This window comes from Microcaecilia unicolor, chromosome 2, assembly GCF_901765095.1.
Source record: "Microcaecilia unicolor chromosome 2, aMicUni1.1, whole genome shotgun sequence".
Lineage (NCBI taxonomy): Eukaryota > Metazoa > Chordata > Amphibia > Gymnophiona > Siphonopidae > Microcaecilia > Microcaecilia unicolor.
Genome location: NC_044032.1, coordinates 394,029,380 through 394,049,345, shown reverse-complemented (window position 1 = coordinate 394,049,345; position 19,966 = coordinate 394,029,380). Strand labels below are relative to the sequence as shown.

The 19,966-nt window shown below is 40.9% G+C and overlaps 1 protein-coding gene across 4 annotated transcripts in view; it reads right to left on the bottom strand.

The window, feature by feature from the left end:
• Positions 1–4,643: 4,643 nt before the first annotated feature.
• Positions 4,644–19,966, bottom strand: part of CDS1 (CDP-diacylglycerol synthase 1) — a 447,836-nt gene continuing 432,513 nt past the window's right edge. For all 4 annotated transcript variants that reach the window (XM_030190592.1, XM_030190591.1, XM_030190589.1 and 1 more), the window contains one exon: positions 4,644–5,879. In XM_030190592.1, the coding sequence (XP_030046452.1) occupies positions 5,747–5,879 (133 nt within the window). In that variant the 3' untranslated portion in view covers positions 4,644–5,746. The remainder of the gene's footprint in view (positions 5,880–19,966) is intronic.

The window sequence follows — 19,966 nt, the reverse complement described above, 5'->3', positions numbered from 1 at the left end:
AATTCTCCAGATGAGACTATTGCTTTCCATGAGCAGTGCAAAAAGGAGCAAGACATGAAATAGTGAAATCCAGTCACATATGTATTTGTGACAAGTTTTGAAAAAGACTATAGAGGGTAAACAAAAAAAAATCCAGTGAGGAGATATATCATGGAACAGGACATAAAGTATCTCCCATAGATGACAGGGGGACTTGATTATTTGACTCTAATGCGATAAAAGGAAGAGATTAAGGGAGAGGGAACAGATATAGGATTCAGGTCAGGATCTAATAAATTAGGTATGCTGGCAAGGTCATTGGCTTTTGGGACAGACTGATACCGTAACATTCATCCTAGGGGTAGTCAACTCTGTCAAAACAAAAAATAATTTGTTTGGTTTTTTGACTGCAGAAAGAATCAATGTGGAATATAAGCAGCCTTCTTTGCATGTTTTAATTTAGAGTGATAGAAACTAACATTGTTTATAACAGGTGACACCTATTTTTCTTCCAAAGTCTCTCAGTGTGCCCCACATAGGACACTTCAACAGCTGGAGGCCTTTATGGAATCAAGGCCTATATGTAGTGCAGTTGAGGGAGCCACTGCAATCTGGGAGTATAAAATAATCCCATATTGAGATTTGTTTTTCAAGTTAATAGGTAATAAAATCATGTTGGGGATTGGTAGCTTTTGATACATTGTGCTATTTTCTGTACAACATTGTTTTTTTATATATTTGTTAAACTTGAATATAAAATAAAAACAACCCCATTAGTCATTTATCAATTAGAAAGTCAAGAATTGAAAAACTGGTAAACTAGAAAGAGATCTAGGAGTAAGAATCTCAAATGACCTCAAATCAGCTAGTTACTATAATAAGCTGCTAGAAAAGCTAAAAGGAAGTTTAGTTGCACACAGAGCTATCAGCAGAAAAAAAAAGGCAATATGAATTCTGCAGAGATCACTTGCAAGACCTCACCTTAAATACAGCATAGTGGCTATGCCACTTAAGGGACAATTGAGAGGTAGCTCAGAAAAGGGCCACTAAAATGATACAAGGCCTGCACCACAACCCTTAGAGCAAAAGTCTTAAGATACTCATGGAGAAAAGAAAGGAAGGGAGTTACATGACAGAAAATGCTAAACATATGATAAATGTCAATTAAGCGTATGATGAAATTTTACACAGAAGAGGAAATTCAAAGCCAAAAGGTCATGTTTGAAGTTCAAAAGGAGAAAAGGACAGGGAAACATGAGAAAATATTTCCATACTGATGCCCCGATGCTCAAACCTCTGACACTATTCTGAATAGCACTGTAAAAATACTGCTGGAACAGTGCAGAACGCCCTAATGCTCAACGCTAATGAGATGCAAATAGCACACTTATAGCATTGAGCATCAGGGAGTTTAGCAGGAGGATTGTGTGTGGCACATGCGCAGAAGCGTTCAGCTGTAAGCTCGGCTCCTGTGCGCATGCACCTGGTAAAACCCAAACATGAAGCACACAGTGGCATCTGTTTTCTGTGGCCTAAATATAAGTGTTTAATTTTTTTTTTTAATTTTTAGCTTGGATGCTTATATTTAGATGCAGGAAACCAATGTGTGCTTTCTCTGAGACATTAAGAGCTGAAGACAACAGAATGGAGTTGTACGGATTCAGTGAGAGTGTAATTGTGAAGAGTTTCCCGAAGTATGGTGATATGCTAACTGAAATTTTGGAGAGTTCTGCACTTTAGTATGTTTTTTTGTAAGATTATATTTTTGTTTTGTAGAGATTTTGCTCCTGCTTTATTAACTGCTGCACGTCTCTGAAGCAGAGAACAAAATGCTGGCAACCGTCAGACTTGAGCAGTGGTTGAATAACTTATAAGTACTACTATTTTGAAAAATTATTTGCAGTAGCGCATATTATATTTTTGCATTAAAAATAACAGAGGTTTTTTTTATGCTGATGATAGACAACAGAACCCAAAGTGGTTATGACTTTGTGAAATAGCAGGGGTCTACTGAGGCGTTTTCCTTTATGTTTATGTAACTATTTAAGAGTGCAGCAGCTTTGTTTGAACTGCCTACTAGTTAGTGAATGGTATACATTTGTATGTATTTGATCTTTTTTTTTTTTTTAGCATGGATGCTTTAAATTTAGACGCAGGAAACAGATGCCAATGTGTGCTTTTGCGTGGGGCTGCTGTTTCTCACAACCAGCGCTTAAGGGCTTCCTTCTGCTTCCAAAAGCAATCAAAACTAGCAGAAAGAATCATGAGAGAAGCATGATAATCATGAGAAATCCTCTCTTCCAACACCCTAACGCCTGCTTCAACCTGGTGTTATTGTTTGCAGTGGTGAGGAAGTTTTGTTTCAGGTGCTCTTTTCTGAGCACTGGGGAGGAATACAAAATGACCTCATTAATATGAGCTTGATTACATGCCTGGCACACTCATTTCCCATGCTAGACCCCCTGAACATTCTGCACAAATGCAGGTGCTAGTATGGCACTAATGGCCTCTAGCACCCGCATTTACTTTTGATCATCGGGGCCTCAAAGACTAGCTGCTTTGTAGAATGTTTTTTTTTTTAGTGACAATCAAAACTCTGACAGAATTTAAAAATGACTGGTACAAGTGGTAAAGAACAAGGGTGGAGATAAGAGCTGGAACATATGACAAAGGGATATACTTGGAACAGAGAGATGAAGAGAGCAGGGATCAAAGGTTGGGTAAGAGACATGGGTGACAGGGAGCTGGTGTTGGTTTAGGAAGGACCATGCCAAACTACAGTTGCACCCTGTCCAATTCATCCCCTACCCCACTCTGCCCATTTCACCACTGCCAATGAACGGAAACAATATATGTGCCTTATGTAGTTAAACTGCTCACATAGCTGTTGGTGTGGCGCTGGGTTAGGCAATGGGAATTTGCTTATCTACCCAAGAAAACCAGAGTGATTTAATCTAAACAGACCAGAACAACCAGTTGTATGTACCAGGTGCTGTTATTTAATGTTACTATGTAACTACTTGGAGTCCATGCTAAGTGCTCAAAATCTGTGGTTCATTTTATAATGTGCTCTTTTGGTTGCAGAGGCTCTGGCCACACCAAGTCATCAGAGGTGGTGGAGTTGAAATTTGATTACACTGTCCAACACTCCTAAATTGATTTAAGCTCAGACAGCTGGAAAACTTTGGAACAAAAGTAAACCAAGGTTCATATTTCAAAGCCATTTTTGTTGATTTAAACAATTAAATTAGAATGCCTGAAATGTGCCCTCTAAGCAGCTAAAAACAGGAAAGGGAGGGGGGGGTCAGAAAATGCATACTTTTAATGGTGCTAAAAAGAAGTATTTCTTCAGGCTGGTTTAGGTCCTTTTAAGACAAACAAATACATTTTCTCCCTCTCAGATGCCTGCAGAAATGAGCTAGTGCAACATACATCAATGGTTTTAACATACACTTTTGAGTAATTTTATAAAGTATTTTCTGCATATAAAGCCTGTTTTATATCTGGAAATGAACTTTAAAAAAATCACACAATCACGTGTGTATAAAATGTATGCACATGAAAAATATGCCTACTTCTACGTGATCTGTGCATAGGCATTGCTGGTGACAATTTAGGTAAAATGGATTTACACATGCTTTATAAAATATGGATGTACAAGTATAGAGTACACGCATAAATCTGCATTTTATTCAGAGCAAATACATATTAGTGCAGTGGTAGCTGCATACTATTGGGGCTGGTTCTGAGAACTTATTTTATAAAACAGGCACCTGCCTGGACTTCCCACATAAGCTTCCTGTTATAAAATCAAGCCGTTTATGTGGAATTTCAAAAAGGAAAGTACTCACATGGTTTCCCTTTAAAAATAAAGGTAAATTGTATGTTATGCCTGTATAGAAATTGGTAGCATCTTCCTTTTAAAAAGTAAGGAGGTATTTTTGAGGAGTTTATTTTAAGCATTTTGAGGCCAACATATTAACGTTTTATAATTTTGAAAGGTTATCTACTAGGAAAAGAGTAGAGTGGACTCTGCTACTAGAGAATGAATGCCTTTATGATTAAAATCATGCAGCAAAGACATTCCATTTTGTTTTACTATCAGTGGCAATCAGGTTGTTCCACTCCCTTCCTGTTGGCCCAGAGCAACAGGGACAGCATAAAGATCAACGAACAAGAGAGAAAGGTGGCATCTAAAATCGAGCCTTCCTCTGAAATTAAATTTCCAACAGTAGTCATCCAAAAGGACAACTCTGGTAAATGGGAGCTAACAACCTGGACACCCGAAAACTTTGGAACCTATCAAAGGTAACAGTATATACCACACTTTTAACCTTCTAACAGTGGCCTAGTACTTGTTTTTCCCTCATTGTACATGATAAAATTAGTGCACTTTAGTATATAAGCTGCTTTATGATAAATGAAAATAAAGAACACTCATTTCACAAATTCTGTACTCAAGTTTATCTGCTTGGTGGCCTCCAGTGGCATCCAATCCGATATGATTTACTATGACCTACTGCTCTCACTACCAGATGCTTGTAGCAAATACTGTAAAATTCCTTTGAGATGAAATTGCAATTGCCATCTTTATAGCAACAAAACTTCAAATACAAAGGAAATATCTGCTATTCCGAGCAAATAAATAAATCCAACAATTAAAATGAGTCAAGTACATCAAATCAAGTTTTTATCATATGTTCTTCTTTGGATGTTACCTATTTACCAGCACACGTAAAAAGCTGACTTGTATGTGTAAATGGTCATAGGTCTAAGTATAGATTTTTGAGCAGTTGCTACTTACACGCGTATTCCATGGCTCCTGAAAAAGCAAAAGGTTTCAGCTCTGCTCCCTAATTTCACTTGGATGTTCAGTTTTACAAAATCTACTTACATGTATAAATAGTAAATGTGCAGTTTACATATCTGCAACCATGTGTTGTGGCTCTCTCTCAATTTTCTTTTCAGAGATAGCTAGTCTCATTGTATAAGCCACCAAACACGTTAACACCATAGAAAAAGTTCATGTATTTTACAAAAAGCTTAATGTGTAAACCATTAGAAGATAAATATAAAGCAGTAAAATTACTGAAGGGCTATGCAATTTTCAAAAGCCTGTAGTCCAGAGACAACAGTGGGGTCCTTATTTACTAAAGTGCTCTAAGGTTTTGCAGTTAACGCTTATTGAATGCAAACCTCAGTGGTCTCTGTTAAGGGCATTCCTTGGGAGAAGTTTGTTACATCATAATTATAATGATGTTCAGAGTTAATTTCAATTTAAAACTGGCATGACTACATTTAACACATTTTTCATATATAACTATAACACTTCAATTAAAATCAAAAGAACTATACTGTACTGCTAAATTTCTTACTTTCAGGTTATTTGTATACTACTTTCCCCAATCAGAAAAGACTGCCCAAAGCAGTGTTACCCATTTTGCACACTGGCAATACCGCCTTATTAATGTTTTCTCCAGAACAAACATCAGAGCTCTCAAAATCAACAGGAATAATTCCTTAAAATCATGATGACTCCCCTGAAGGGATGGGAAGCAGATAGTGAAAGAAGAAAGACAAATAAAAGTACACTTGAAAATGCCAAGTTCTATCTGATATAGGACAACTTCTTCACAGTTATTTCTGAATAGGCACCATCCTAAATTAAAAACATTTAGCTAAGCCTGTTTTCAGCTATCAGTTGGGTATAGTTTCCCGCTCCAATTCCATCAGTGTTTGTGCAGTAGTCTTCTTGCAGCTCATCATTCTATGGTGCTGGTAGTGCAGGGTGGAGTAGCCCTCTCTCTGTCAAATAAGCTTTCAGGATTTTGTAAATATGAAGTTGCTGCTCGGGCTGCAGTACTAGGAGTTGCTGAAGCACTTTGCTGGGATTTGGGCCTCTGAAAATGAATACATTAAACAAAAGTTCATTTGTTTTATTCACAAATTGGAAAAAGAATAATAAATGTCACACAAATATGTGCCCCACTGAATATAAAACCTTTGCATTACAACTATGTACCAATTTTCATACATCTTTCTTGAGGTAAAATTGTTCTTATATCCTCTCAATTACTCTGAAATGAAAGCAATGGGCACGATGTATTCAGTCATATTCTGCAACCTTACCAACTACTTGAAAATAGAGCAAACTTCCAAACTGGGATTTAGAAATGTGTGTGCATTTTCATGAAGCAAGCGTTCTTGGAATTTGATTATTTATATTTAAAAAGAAAGAAAACATATTCCTTGAAGAAAATTAATAGCAAAGAAAAGTAGTAGCTAGCATGAATTCTCCAAAAAATGATCTCAACAACATATGTCCCATAACTAGTTCCTCCTCTAGTCTCTCCATAAGCAAGATGGTACCCACCCTTTCAACATGTTCATGGCACCACTACTCACTATTATCCAGTCACTATAAGTCACCACGATCACATACGCTGATGATCTACAAATCATCGCTGGCCTCAATAGCAATGATAGTCTTGAAATAATTTCTTTTAACAAACTACCCTCCGTAGCTGATTGGATTCTTAATCACACAAACTCAAGCTCTAAAAATCAAAAGCCTTGTTGATCTCTTGCACTGGCACTCGCACACAGATTGCCATACTGGGACAGACGGAAGATCCATCAAGCGGGGGCAATCACTTGACATGGAGGGGAGGGCAGGGGGAGAGGAGACTTGCTAGATATGGATGGAGGAGAGGGCAGGGGAGAGAGGAGAGCTGCTGGACATGGATGGAGGGCGGGAGGGGAGGGGAGGGGAGAGAGGAGAGTTGCTGGACATGGATGGATGGAGGGGAGGGCAGGAGAAAGACAAGAGTTGCTGGACATGGATGGATGGAGGGGAGGGAAGACTAGAAGGAAATGCACATGGATGGAGGAGAGGGATGAGAGGAGAAATGCTGGACAGATGGAGTGGAGGGCAGGGAAGAGAGGAGAAATATTGGGCAGGAATGGAGGGAAGGAAAGACAAAGGAAGGAGATGCACATGGATGGAGGGGAAGGGAGAGAGGAGAAATGCTGGACATGGATGGAGGAGAGGGGAGGAAAGTAGATGCACATGGATGGAGGGGAGTGAGGAGAAATTGCTGAATTTAAGGGCTGGATCGGAACACTTTGAAGGCAGATGCTGAAACTGGAGAAAGGATAGGGACAGGGCTACAGATTGTAGACAGGACACATAAGGACATAGGAGGATGGTGGATATGGTGAGAGAAAAAATATCAAATGGAAAGAAGACACTGCATAAAACAGAAGACACTGGGACCAAAGCGAATAGAAAAACTGAATGATCAGACAACAAAGGTAGAAAAAAGTATTTTATTCAGTATATATTAATTGGAATATGTCAGCTTGTGGAAATGTGCATCTGTGATATTTTGCATGTAACTTTCAATTTTTCTAGTATTGCTGCATGCTGAGTCTGACTTCTTGAGGTAACTTTCCAGTTTAGTATTTTGCCTTTATATCTGTTGTGTCATGTGTTTTTCATGTGTGATCAAGGTGCAGTATTCTGCTAGTGTGTAGTATTTGCAGCCCTTTTTGTTTTGTTTTTCTCACTTATAATCGAAAGTGATCGCCGGCCATCTTCCGACACAAACTGGGAGATGGCCGGCGATTTCTTAAAAGCGGCGAAATCGGTATAATCGAAAGCAGCATTTTTGACAGAATCTCCGCTTTCCCATCGCTTCGCCTGTGAAAGTTGAAGGGGGCGTGTCAGTAGATTAGCGAAGGCAGGGCATGGGCAGGGCTACCAGATGGCCGGCTTTCGCCAATAATGGAAAAAAAAAGCGGCGTTAAGCAGTATTTCGCCGGCTTTACTTGGTCCTTTTATTTTCACGACCAAGCCTCAAGAAGGTGCCCCAACTGACCAGATGACCACTGGAGGGAATGGGGGATGACCTCCCCATACTCCCTCAGTGGTCACCAATCCCCTTCCAAACTAAAAAAAATAAAACTAAAAACCTTTTTTGCCAGCCTGTATGCCAGCCTCAAATGCCGTACCCACCTCCATGACAGCAGAATGTGTTGGATCCTCCGACAGCCTTTCCCTGGTTGCGATGTGGCTCTCGGGTGAGTGTGACACCTTTTCTGTTAGGTGCCCTGCAGAGTCACATTAGCAATGCATTGTGGTGGGTGTAGGGTACTGGGCTCTACTCCCATGGTGCTTTTCCCCCCTGCTAACTGGGTCAGAGTGTGCCCTGTTTTGTTTCCTGTTGTAGTCCATGCGGTAGTGGCCATTTTTGTAAGCCAGTTTTAGTTCCCTTTCCTGTGTTACCCACGTTAGAGAACATAGTTCTTACCTTGAATGGTGCTGAAAGAGGGTATTGTACACCACTGAGCCAGCTCTGACCTACTGCTAATCTTAGTACCAGGGGACTCTTTGCCAGTGGGGCACAACCTCTGATCTGCAGTTAACTGTGAGTAAACGTGGTTATTTCAAGAAAGGACTTTTTCAGAGAGATTAGTCTTTAGGTGTGAACTGGTGTGCCAAAGTTATACAGCAGCAATAAGTCCTAGAGGCTGTATGCAGGTCACTGGAACAATTTTAGTGGGTGCAGTACATTTGTGGGTAGTGGGTTTGGGGGGGGGGGGTTGGGGGGCTCAGCTCCCAAAGTAAGGGAGCTATGCACGTGGGAGCTTTTCTGAAGTCCACCGCAGTGACCCCTAGGTTGGCTGGTTGGTGTCCTGGCATGTCAGGGGGGCCAATGCACTAAAAATGCTGGCTCCTCCCACAGCCAAATGCCTTGAATTTGGCCGGGGTTTGAGATGGCCGACATAACTTTCCATTATCGCTGAAAAACAAACCCAGCCATCTCAATCCCGGCGAACTCCATGGCATTTGGCCGGGCTAAACCGTATTATCGAAAAAAAAGATGGCCGGCCATCTTTTTTGATAATACGGTTCTGGCCAGCTGTAGCGCCGCCGCCAACATAGATCGCGGGCGATCTATTTGGCCGGCGACGTTCGATTATGCCCCTCTAGGTTGTGTACTGGTGTTTTAGAGCTCGGTGTAATTACAGTGCTGCCTTTCCACGCATAAGGTTGTGTCTTTAATGGGAACCTATGCACTTACTTACATCTTTTTTGGCTACTTGGAGTAATAAGGGAATTTGAAAGTACTGGATTTTTCTTAATTAATATTTTTCCTTTATTCTCCTTTGTTATGAGAATTGGAACTACTATTTGTAGTGGACTTGAACTGAATAATTTCTGGGGGGGGGGGGGGGGGTTCATGATAGCATTGTGCTTATTATTTCAATCAGTTTTTCTGTACAAGTTTAGCTTCATTTGCCTTTAGCGGACGCTAGAAGAATGGTCTAAGGTTTGGAAATTAAAATTCAATGGGAAGAAATGCAAAGTGATGCACTTAGGGAGTAGAAATCCATGGGAGACGTATGTGTTAGGCGGTGAGAGTCTGATAGGTATTGACGGGGAGAGGGATCTTGGGGTGATAGTATCTGAGGATCTGAAGGCGACGAAACAGTGTGACAAGGCGGTGGCCGTAAGTAGAAGGTTGCTAGGCTGTATAGAGAGGAGAGTGACCAGCAGAAGAAAAGAGGTTTTAACGCCCCTGTATAAATCGTTGGTGAGGCTCCACCTGGAATATTGTGTTCAGTTGTGGAGGCCGTATCTTGCTAAGGATGTAAAAAGAATTGAAGCGGTGCAAAGAAAAGCTACGAGAATGGTATGGGATTTGCGTTACAAGACGTATGAGAAGAGACTTGCGGACCTGAACATGTATACCCTGGAGGAAAGGAGAAACAGGGGTGATATGATACAGACGTTCAAATATCTGAAAGGTATTAATCCACAAACGAACCTTTTCCGGAGATGGGAAGGCGGTAGAACGAGAGGGCATGATATGAGATTGAAGGGGGGCAGACTCAAGAAAAATGTCAGGAAGTATTTTTTCACGGAGAGAGTGGTGGATGCTTGGAATGCTCTCCCGCGGGAGGTGGTGGAGAGGAAAGCGGTAACGGAATTCAAACATGCATGGGATAAACATAAAGGAATCCTGTTCCAAGGGAATGGATCCTCAGAAGCTTAGCCGAGATTGGGTGGCAGAGCCGGTGGTGGGAGGTGGGGCTGGTGTTTGGGAGGTGGGGATAGTGCTGGGCAGACTTATACGGTCTGTGCCCTGAAAATGACAGATACAAATCAAGGTAAGGTATACACAAAAAGTAGCACATATGAGTTTATCTTGTTGGGCAGACTGGATGGACCATGCAGGTCTTTTTCTGCCGTCATCTACTATGTTACTATGTATTTGAAATTTCATAAATAAAAATGTTTCTAAAAATTGTATAATCTTACCAATGGGGTGGAGCTAGGGCAGGGCCCCACCAAATTGGTCTGCACAGGGCCCCGCACTTGCTAAGACCGGCCCTGCTAGACACTTCAGTCTTTCCTCATAGGGAAGTCGTCCCATCCCCTTTATCATTTTTGTCGCCCTTCTCTGTACCTTTTCTAATTCCACTATATCTTTTTTGAGATGTAGTGACCAGAATTGAACACAATATTCGAGGTGCGGTCAAACCATGGACCGATACAAAGGCATTATAACGTCCTCATTTTTGTTTTCCATTCCTTTCCTAATACCCAACATTCTATTTGCTTTCTTAGCTGCCGCAGCGTATCTCCTCTCAGCCATCTTTTCTCCGAGCTGAACAGCCCTAGCCGCTTCAGCCTTTCCTCATAGGAAAGTCGTCCAATCCCTTTTATCATTTTGTCACCCTTCTCTGTACCTTTTCTAATTCCACAATATCTGAGATGCAGTGACCAGAATTGCACACAGTATTCGAGATGCGGTCGCATCATGGAGTGATATAAAGGCATCATAAACATTCAGGGCCGTGCTGATGCGGTAAGCGAGGTAAGCACCGCAGGGGGGCGCTTGCCTTCGAGGGGCGCCACTGCCCTGCCGTCCGTCTGCTCACTTGCAAAATCTTTCACCTGAACTTGTAATTCTCCTATCTCCGCTGCCCTCCCTTTTTCATGCAAAGGAGCAGTATTAATTGAGGCAGGCACGCTCTTCAAGTTACGTGAGAATACAACCAGATTGCTATTTATGCTTCGGTTTGGGGCTAGCTCCTCAGTCAGGGTGAGTTTCAGAGCTTGAAACAGCATTCAAATTAAAGAGAACCTGAAATTTTAAAAGTGCTAAAAATAAGTTTTAAAAGTATTTGCCTTAAATCTAATTGCAGAATTCAGGTACTGGGAGTCTGGTTGTCATATGCTCAGATTTGTTTAAATCATATGCAAATTAGTCCGGTGTTTTTCACTAAACATTCCCATGAGTGTCTGTATGTTAATCTGCACTCAAATAGAGTTCTCTGATTGGATGATCAGCTTCTGTTAAGAAATCTGCCCGGGAAGTGAACAGAGTGAGAGCTGTCCTTTGCCAAGAGAGACATCCAGCTGTGACTTCCTGTGTTTGTTGACTGAAGTTATAAAAGAATGCCTGATTGTGGTAAATGAGAAAATATAAGTGAAAAGAGATTGGTGGCGATTGAAGTTTCTCTAGTGAGAAAAGGATCTGAATATTTCAGGATTACTTGAAGTTTATGAAGAATAGAAAAGGGTGAATTTCAGTTTAAGAGTGTTTAAATCCTATAAGCTATATAAAGGCTAGGTAGATTTAAGTGACTGTAAGCAAGGAAACCTTAATATTTGACCTGAAATAAATATTTGATCTGAAATAGTTGATCAGAGATAAATGTTTGATCTGAATTATATCCTTTGGTGCAAAGGAGATTAGAATGCAATAGAGTATTTCTTTCTGTTTACCAGTACAGTCAAATAATTCCATTCCACTTAAATAATTTTTTGTTATATATATGAGGGAGTAGTATCTGGATTTATTGTAAATCAAACTGATTCTATTCACAGGAATTCATATTCACCTTCATGCATTCATCCGATATTATCTTTTAAGAATGAAGTTTTATTTTATGTTCACTCTGTCTCTTGTGAGCTGAGCACAGTTAGTTTCCTCGGCTGGCACGACTACATATTAGAGGTATTTTGATACTGTGTGAAGTTTTACCACAGACGGGTGACATATATAAAACATTCTCCTTGGATAGGATGTGATATGTGAAAATACATTTTGCTTTAATGAAATTGCTAAACTTGAGAGTCAGAGACTTATTAATGAGGGATACATACAGTGCTATTTTTTTCCTGAGGTCCGGCTTACTTGCCTGCTCCTGCTCTGCTGGACGGGGGGGGGGGGGGGGGGGGCGCCAACCGATAGTCTGCAGTGGGGCACCAGAGACCCTAGGCACGGCCCTGTAAACATTTTCATTTTTGTTTACCATTCCTTTCCTAATAATTCTTAACATTCACATTTGCTTTCTTACACGCCACCACACACTGAGCAGAGGGTTTCAATGTATCATCAATGACAACAACTAGATCATTTTCCTGGATAGTGACTCCTAATGTGGAGCCTTGCATCACATAGCTATAGCTTGGATTCCTCTTTCCCATATGCATTGTTTTGCACTTGTTCACATTAAATGTCATCTGCCATTTGGATGCCCAGTCTCATAAGGACCTTTTGAAATTTGCAACTCCAATTTCTATTTGAATTTTTCTGTTAAACACAACCATTTCAAATTTATACTTTTGTACTAGTTTACTATAAGGAATTAAACCTCTGAAAATGCTTACAACTCATTCAAAACTCAGCTTTCTGTTTTTCTTGAACCCTCATCTCCATCCCTCATTCTCGGAGACTTTAACATACACGTTGATGACCCGTCCAACTCTCACGCTTCTCAGTTCCTCACACTAACATCCTCCTTCAACCTCCAGCTATGTTCCACCACCCCTACTCACCGTGATGGCCATTGCCTTGACCTCGTCCTCTCCTCTTCTGGCTCACCCTCCAATTTCCACACCTCAGCTCTTCCTGTCTCTGATCATCACCTGATCACCTTCACACTTCTTCACCCTCCCCCTCAGCCCCGCCCAACATTAACCACTACTTCCAGGAATCTCCAGGCTATTGACCCTCCCACCTTATCATCTAGTATTTCTAATCTCCTCCCCTCCATCATGTCCTCCGAGTCTGTCGACGAGGCTGTCTCCGCTTACAATGCCACTCTCTCCTCTGCTCTGGACACCCTTGCACCATCCACCTCCCATCCCACAAGGCGTACTAATCCCCAGCCCTGGCTGACCCCTTGCATCCGTTACCTTCGCTCCTGCGCCCGATCTGCTGAACGCCTCTGGAGGAAATCTCGCACCCATTCAGATTTCCTTCACTACAAATTCATGCTATCCTCCTTCCAGTCCTCACTATTCCTTGCCAAACAGGACTATTACACCCAATTGACTAATTCTCTCAGCTCTAACCCTCGTCGTCTCTTCGCCACCCTTAACTCCCTCCTCAAAGTGCCCTCCGCTCCCACCCCCCACCCTCACTCTCTCCTCAATCACTGGCTGACTACTTCCGCGACAAGGTGCAAAAGATCAACCTTGAGTTCACTACCAAGCCACCTCCTCCTCTTCACCCTTCAACCCTCTCCCTCAACCAACCAACCCAGACCTCCTTCTCCTCCTTTCCTGATATCTCCAAGGAGGAAACCGCCCGCCTTCTTTCCTCCTCAAAATGCACCACTTGTTCCTCTGATCCCATCCCCACCAACTTACTTAACACCATCTCTCCTACTATCACCCCCTCCATCTGTCATATCCTCAACCTCTCTCTCTCCACTGCAACTGTCCCCGACACCTTCAAGCATGCTGTAGTCACGCCACTCCTCAAAAAACCATCACTAGACCCTACCTGTCCCTCCAACTACTGCCCCATCTCCCTCCTACCCTTTCTCTCCAAGACACTTGAGCGCGCAGTCCACAGCCGCTGCCTTGATTTTCTCTCCTCTCATGCCATTCTCGATCCGCTTCAATCCGGTTTTTGCCCTCTTCACTCGACAGAAACAGCACTCTCTAAAGTCTGTAATGACCTGTTCCTTGCCAAATCCAGAGGCCACTACTCCATCCTCATCCTCCTGGATCTATCCGCCGCTTTTGACACTGTCAATCATGACTTACTTCTTGCCACACTGTCCTCATTTGGGTTCCAGGGCTCTGTCCTCTCCTGGTTCTCCTCCTATCTCTCCCACCGCACCTTCAAAGTTCACTCTCATGGATCAGCCTCCACCCCCATCCCCTTATCTGTTGGTGTTCCCCAGGGATCGGTCCTTGGACCCCTTCTCTTCTCAATCTACACCTCTTCCCTGGGCTCCCTGATCTCATCTCATGGTTTCCAGTATCATCTCTATGCTGATGACACCCAACTGTATCTCTCCACACCAGACATCACCGCGGAGACCCAGGCAAAGATATCGGCCTGCTTATCCGACATTGCTGCCTGGATGTCCAACCGCCACCTGAAACTGAACATGTTCAAGACCGAGCTTATCGTCTTTCCACCAAAACCCACTTCTCCTCTTCCTCCACTTTCTATCTCAGTTGATAACACCCTCATCCTCCCCATCTCATCTGCCCGTAACCTCGGAGTCATCTTTGACTCCTCTCTCTCCTTCTCTGCGCATATCCAGCAGATAGCCAAGACCTGTCGCTTCTTCCTCTTTAACATCAGCAAAATTCGCCCTTTCCTCTCTGAACACACCACCCGAACTCTCGTCCACGCTCTCATTACCTCTCGCCTGGACTACTGCAACTTACTCCTCACCGGCCTCCCACTTAGCCATCTATCCCCCCTTCAGTCTGTTCAGAACTCTGCTGCACGTCTCATATTCCGCCAGAACCGATATACTCATATCACCCCTCTCCTCAGGTCACTTCACTGGCTTCCGATCAGATACCGCATTCAATTCAAGCTTCTCCTTCTTACCTACAAATGCACTCAGTCTGCTGCCCCTATCTTTCTACCCTCATTTCCCCTTACGTTCCCGCCCGTAACCTCCGTTCACAGGATAAATCCCTCCTCTCAGTACCCTTCTCCACCACCGCCAACTCCAGGCTCCGCTCATTCTGCCTCGCCTCACCCTATGCTTGGAACAACCTTCCTGAACCCTTACGCCAAGCCCCCTCCCTGCCCGTCTTCAAGTCTTTGCTTAAAGCCCACCTCTTCAATGCTGCATTCGGCACCTAACCCTTACCGTTCAGTGAATCCAGACTGCCCCAATTTGACTGCCCCTATCGGACCGACCGTTCACTTGTCTATTAGATTGTAAGCTCTTTGAGCAGGGACTGTCTCTCTTTGTTAAATTGTACAGCGCTGCGTAACCCTAGTAGCGCTCTAGAAATGTTAAGTAGTAGTAGTAACCGATTCTTCTTTTCATCATATCGGTAATGGTTTCATCAGAACAAAGATTTCCAGTATAATCAGTCCACCTTTCTGGAATGCTCTTAATTTTTGCCTAGAACACTCTCACATAAAAGTTAAATCTGGATTGAAGACTTTCCTATTTAGAGATGCCTTTCCTGGTTAATTGCTGTCTCCTGAACCACCAACCTAGAGAAGGTTCCTGGATGTGCCGCTGGACTGGCTAGCCTACACTAACTTTTTTCCCCCTTATCCTTTTCAGTGATTGTAGTTCCCTCTATATTTCACACTTCCTCCTTTCTCATACATATATTCTCTTATTTCTTAATCTCCCTTCCTCTCTCCAATTTTAATTTTGTACACCACTCAGACAATACCTCTCTTGAGTGATATATCAACAAAATAATAAACTTGGAACTTGATGTACTGAAGGCCTTTCCTCCCTATTTTGTACCTATGACAGAAATACTTGGCACACTGGACCCCAATGACATTCAATATCTGGGACAAGAGGGAGAGGCGAAGAGGTAGAGAGTACAAGAGAGATGGGTATTACTCTTAATATGAGTGCAGGATAGTATTACTATCATAAGAACTTAGATGGGGTAATCCTAATTCTTGAACATTTATTTTACTTGCTACTCTATCTTGAAGTCCTTTCAAACGTGATCTATTTAATATTACAGTTTATTAGACTTGCTATACCACTTGGCTTAATACAAGAACACAGTGGTGTATAAAATCCCACTAAATTATATTTCTCAGTCATAATCTAAGGGAAAAACAAAACTTATTTTATACCTCTGCTTGAATCTCTTATAGTAAATGAATACTATGGATTTTTAGGTATTAGAAAAATTAGTACTGCATGAATTTTTTTTCTCTCACAAATGTCCTTTTCCTTTAGTTTAGCCAGTTTCCTAGATATCAATGTCTTTCTCCTTTCACTCTGTATAAAATGGTGTGGTAGCCATTTTATTCCACTAAGAGGTAATAAATAAAAATAAAACTGAAAATAAGAAAACAGAACAAATACTCTTCATTAAAAACATCCAATAGATTCCCTGAGGCAGTTATCACTATTATACCAAAACCTATCCTACACAGGTCTCCAATTATCGGCCAATATCTCTATTAAATATAGATGACAAAATATTTGCAAAACTCCTATCTAACCATCTACGTTTAATCATTGGCTCCGTTATTCACCCCAATCAAGTTGGGTTCATGCCAGGGAGATTAATCACCGACAATGCCTGCTTGTTTCACCAGATTTCCTTGCTTGCTAAATCTCTAGATCAACTTGTTATAGCAATGGCTATGATGCTGAAAAAGCATTCGATAGAGTAGAATGGAACTTCTTATTCTCTGTCCTTCATAAATTTGGAGCACCAGATTCTTTCATCAATAAAATTAAAATACTATACACTAATCCCTCTGCATGCATTATTGCAAATAATACGTTATCAAAGCAAATAAGTTTGAAGAGAGGCACCAGAAAAGGCTGCCAGTTGTTGCCTTTTAGATCTGGAACCCCTAACTTATTTCCATCCGTTATAGTTCTACTATACATGGCATCTCCTTTAAAAATGAAGAAATCAAAGCAGCGGCCTGCCCTATGCAGATGATGTTCTACTATTCTTCATAAATCCTATACAATCCATAGAAAAGTTTTTAAAACTGGTAGAAACGTACTCTTATTTTTCAGACTACAAGATTAATAAACAAAAAACTGAGTTAATAACCCTTAATGTACATGTCACTCCAACATTTAGCTCACATTTTGTTTGTTTGGTCATCTAGTGGCTTTCGTTACCTTGGATTAGATCTCTTATCAGATCTTGAGTCTACTATGACATCTAATTCAAAGAAAATTCTTTCAATAATCAAAGAATTACTTCTTTCATGGAGCCCGTTGCACCTTTCCTGGTGGGGAAGATTGGAGTCTATAAAAATGGTAGTAATGCCAAAAATCAACTCTATTATGCTTCCAGATTTTTTCCCACGTACTATCAACAACTAGATAAACTTCTATCACAATTTTTGTGGGCTTCCAAAGTCCCAAACATTGCTTTTAAAACAATAAAAAAAATCCTAAAGAACATGGTGTTGCTTTTTCATAACGCAACATATTATTGGATTGCTACACATTCCAGTTATGAACCTATATGGTTGAAAATTGAAAAAGAATTGTGGTCTCAATACTTGCATCTACAACATATTCCTTTCTGTATACCGAAACACAAGATAATTCTGTTATTGTTTCATCTCATAAATGCTTGATTGAACTAGATAAGTATATGGAAACCCCTAGTGAGAACTCATTACACTCCATAATTTGGTGTAATCCCATTATTAAAATCAATAAATCATATCATACATATTCTGGTTAACTTGGTATAACAAAGGCATATATTATATAGATCAATTATTATCCAATGGAACACTGCATTCCTTTTCTTTATTGAAGAGTAAATATCTATTACCCTTTAATCAGTTTTTTTGATGGTTGCAATTGCCTTACCAGAAATGAAAATATTAAGACACTTTCTTCACTACAACCAACTATAATTTCCTTTGTTGAGAAACTATTTAGTACTGGTCATATGGCCTCTAATATATACAAATTTTTGACATCAAAAGAATCATCTTCAAAATCTGGCCTCATGCATTCATGGGAACTTGATCTGGAACACAAACTAACATCAGAACAATGGAAAGACTTCTGGAAATTTCTTGGACGACCAGTAACCCTCAGCTAACATGATCCAGTTTCTTTTTTTTTTTTTTTTGCATCACAAAGCCATCTGGACTCCACAAAAACTAGCAGTTGCAGGTCTACTACCTCGAAATCTCAGTTGGTCATAGTAAGACATATCTTGGAACTCTGAAACATCTTCTTTTTTAATGCAGTCTCACTCATGCCTTTTGGAAAAAGACATGGAACATTATTTCCAAAATTCTACATATTCAACAACCAATCTCCTGGAATATGATTATTTTTGGTTCTCTGGCATTGGACAACTCTCTGGATAAAAATGACTAAATTGCTCAACATTTTATTACCAGTTGTAAAATCCGTACTATTGTAGGGGTATTTACCTGAGATCTCACCTTTGCTGGTCTTGGCCTATACAAGCCTGAACCATTTTTATAACAACATAGATTCTACAACCTGTGACCTGAATACATCTGTAACTATCAGAAACCAGCTTGGTTACAGAAAGAAATTACTGCTGAGCATTGCAAGATTACTTCATCCAAGGACATATTCTTTGTTGCAAATGGCTCCATGACTATGCCTCAGACAGGGAGTTTGCATGCCATCTATAACAAAGGCTCACTTCTTGACCATGAATCTGGCTGGACATTATGTCATCGTATGTGATAGGTCCACAGGTATCATCTGACCCTTGGATACTGGGTCCACAGGTATCATCTGACCCTTAGATACTGAAGAAAGTTTAGTGGGAAGAGAAACACCAGAAGAGAGAAACACCGGAGGATTTGCAGGTGAACAGAACGCTCGGAAGAGCCAGAGACTGATTTTCCTAACACCAGTGAACTGTGTGCCTTGTAACCAACTCACAGTGTCTGCTCAGCTACAACATCAGGCCTTATCTAAGACTGTGTAATGTACATTCAGATATACTCTTGGACTTATTTCTGGACTGAGACTCGCTGAGACTTCAGCTCGAGTCAGAGGAAAGATCCGCTTCTTTACCATTGGGAGTCTGTGACAGACGGCAAGGTGAGATACCAGGATATATTACCTATGGTCACGGGGCTAATTAGTCCTTAGCTTTGTCTGAAACAGATAGGTTTACATCAGGACTTCTGGTCTGTGTATTCAGCTGCTAACTGTATTTTGCATAAGACGTGTGATAAGTACTCATAATAATCATCCTAATGATAGTGTAGGCATGCTAGAGGTACTTATATATCAGAGAACATTACAAGATAGCAATACTCTGGACTCGTGTCTAGGGGGTGTACCTCTATAGCCCGAATGACAAGCTAGCTGTGCTGGAAAAATGAATCATGCCACAGATGGAATATATTATTAGTTATTATGTAAAGAAAAAATATATATAAACAGTACTGAAGCAAAGTGCCAAGCAAAATACAAAAATAACTTGCTATATAAAATTATCACCAGAATAGATAATACAATATGTTTATGCTAACGGACAAACTAAAGGAGTGATTATACTAATCACAACTGATATCCTAATATTAGTATAATCACTCCTTTAGTTTGTCCGTTAGGATAAACATATTGTATTATCTATTCTGGTGATAATCTATTTTTATAGCAAGTTATTTTTGTATTTTGCTTGGCACTTTGCTTCAGTACTGTTTATGACGTCACAATCTACATCCCATTCAAACATGATCTAAAGGAAATCACCAACGACATCAACAGCAGCTTCCAAATAATGCACTCATGGGCGGATGCATTTCAATTGAAACTTAATGCAGAAAAAACAATGTCTCATACTTACTTCACAACATAACACAAGTAAATTCACCACTATAAACACTCCTAACTTTTCCCTACCTGCGTCAGACACCCTGAAAATTCTCGGAGTTACCATCGATCGAAATCTTACACTTGAAAGTCACGTGAAGAATACAACTAAAAAGATGTTCCACTCAATGTGGAAACTTAA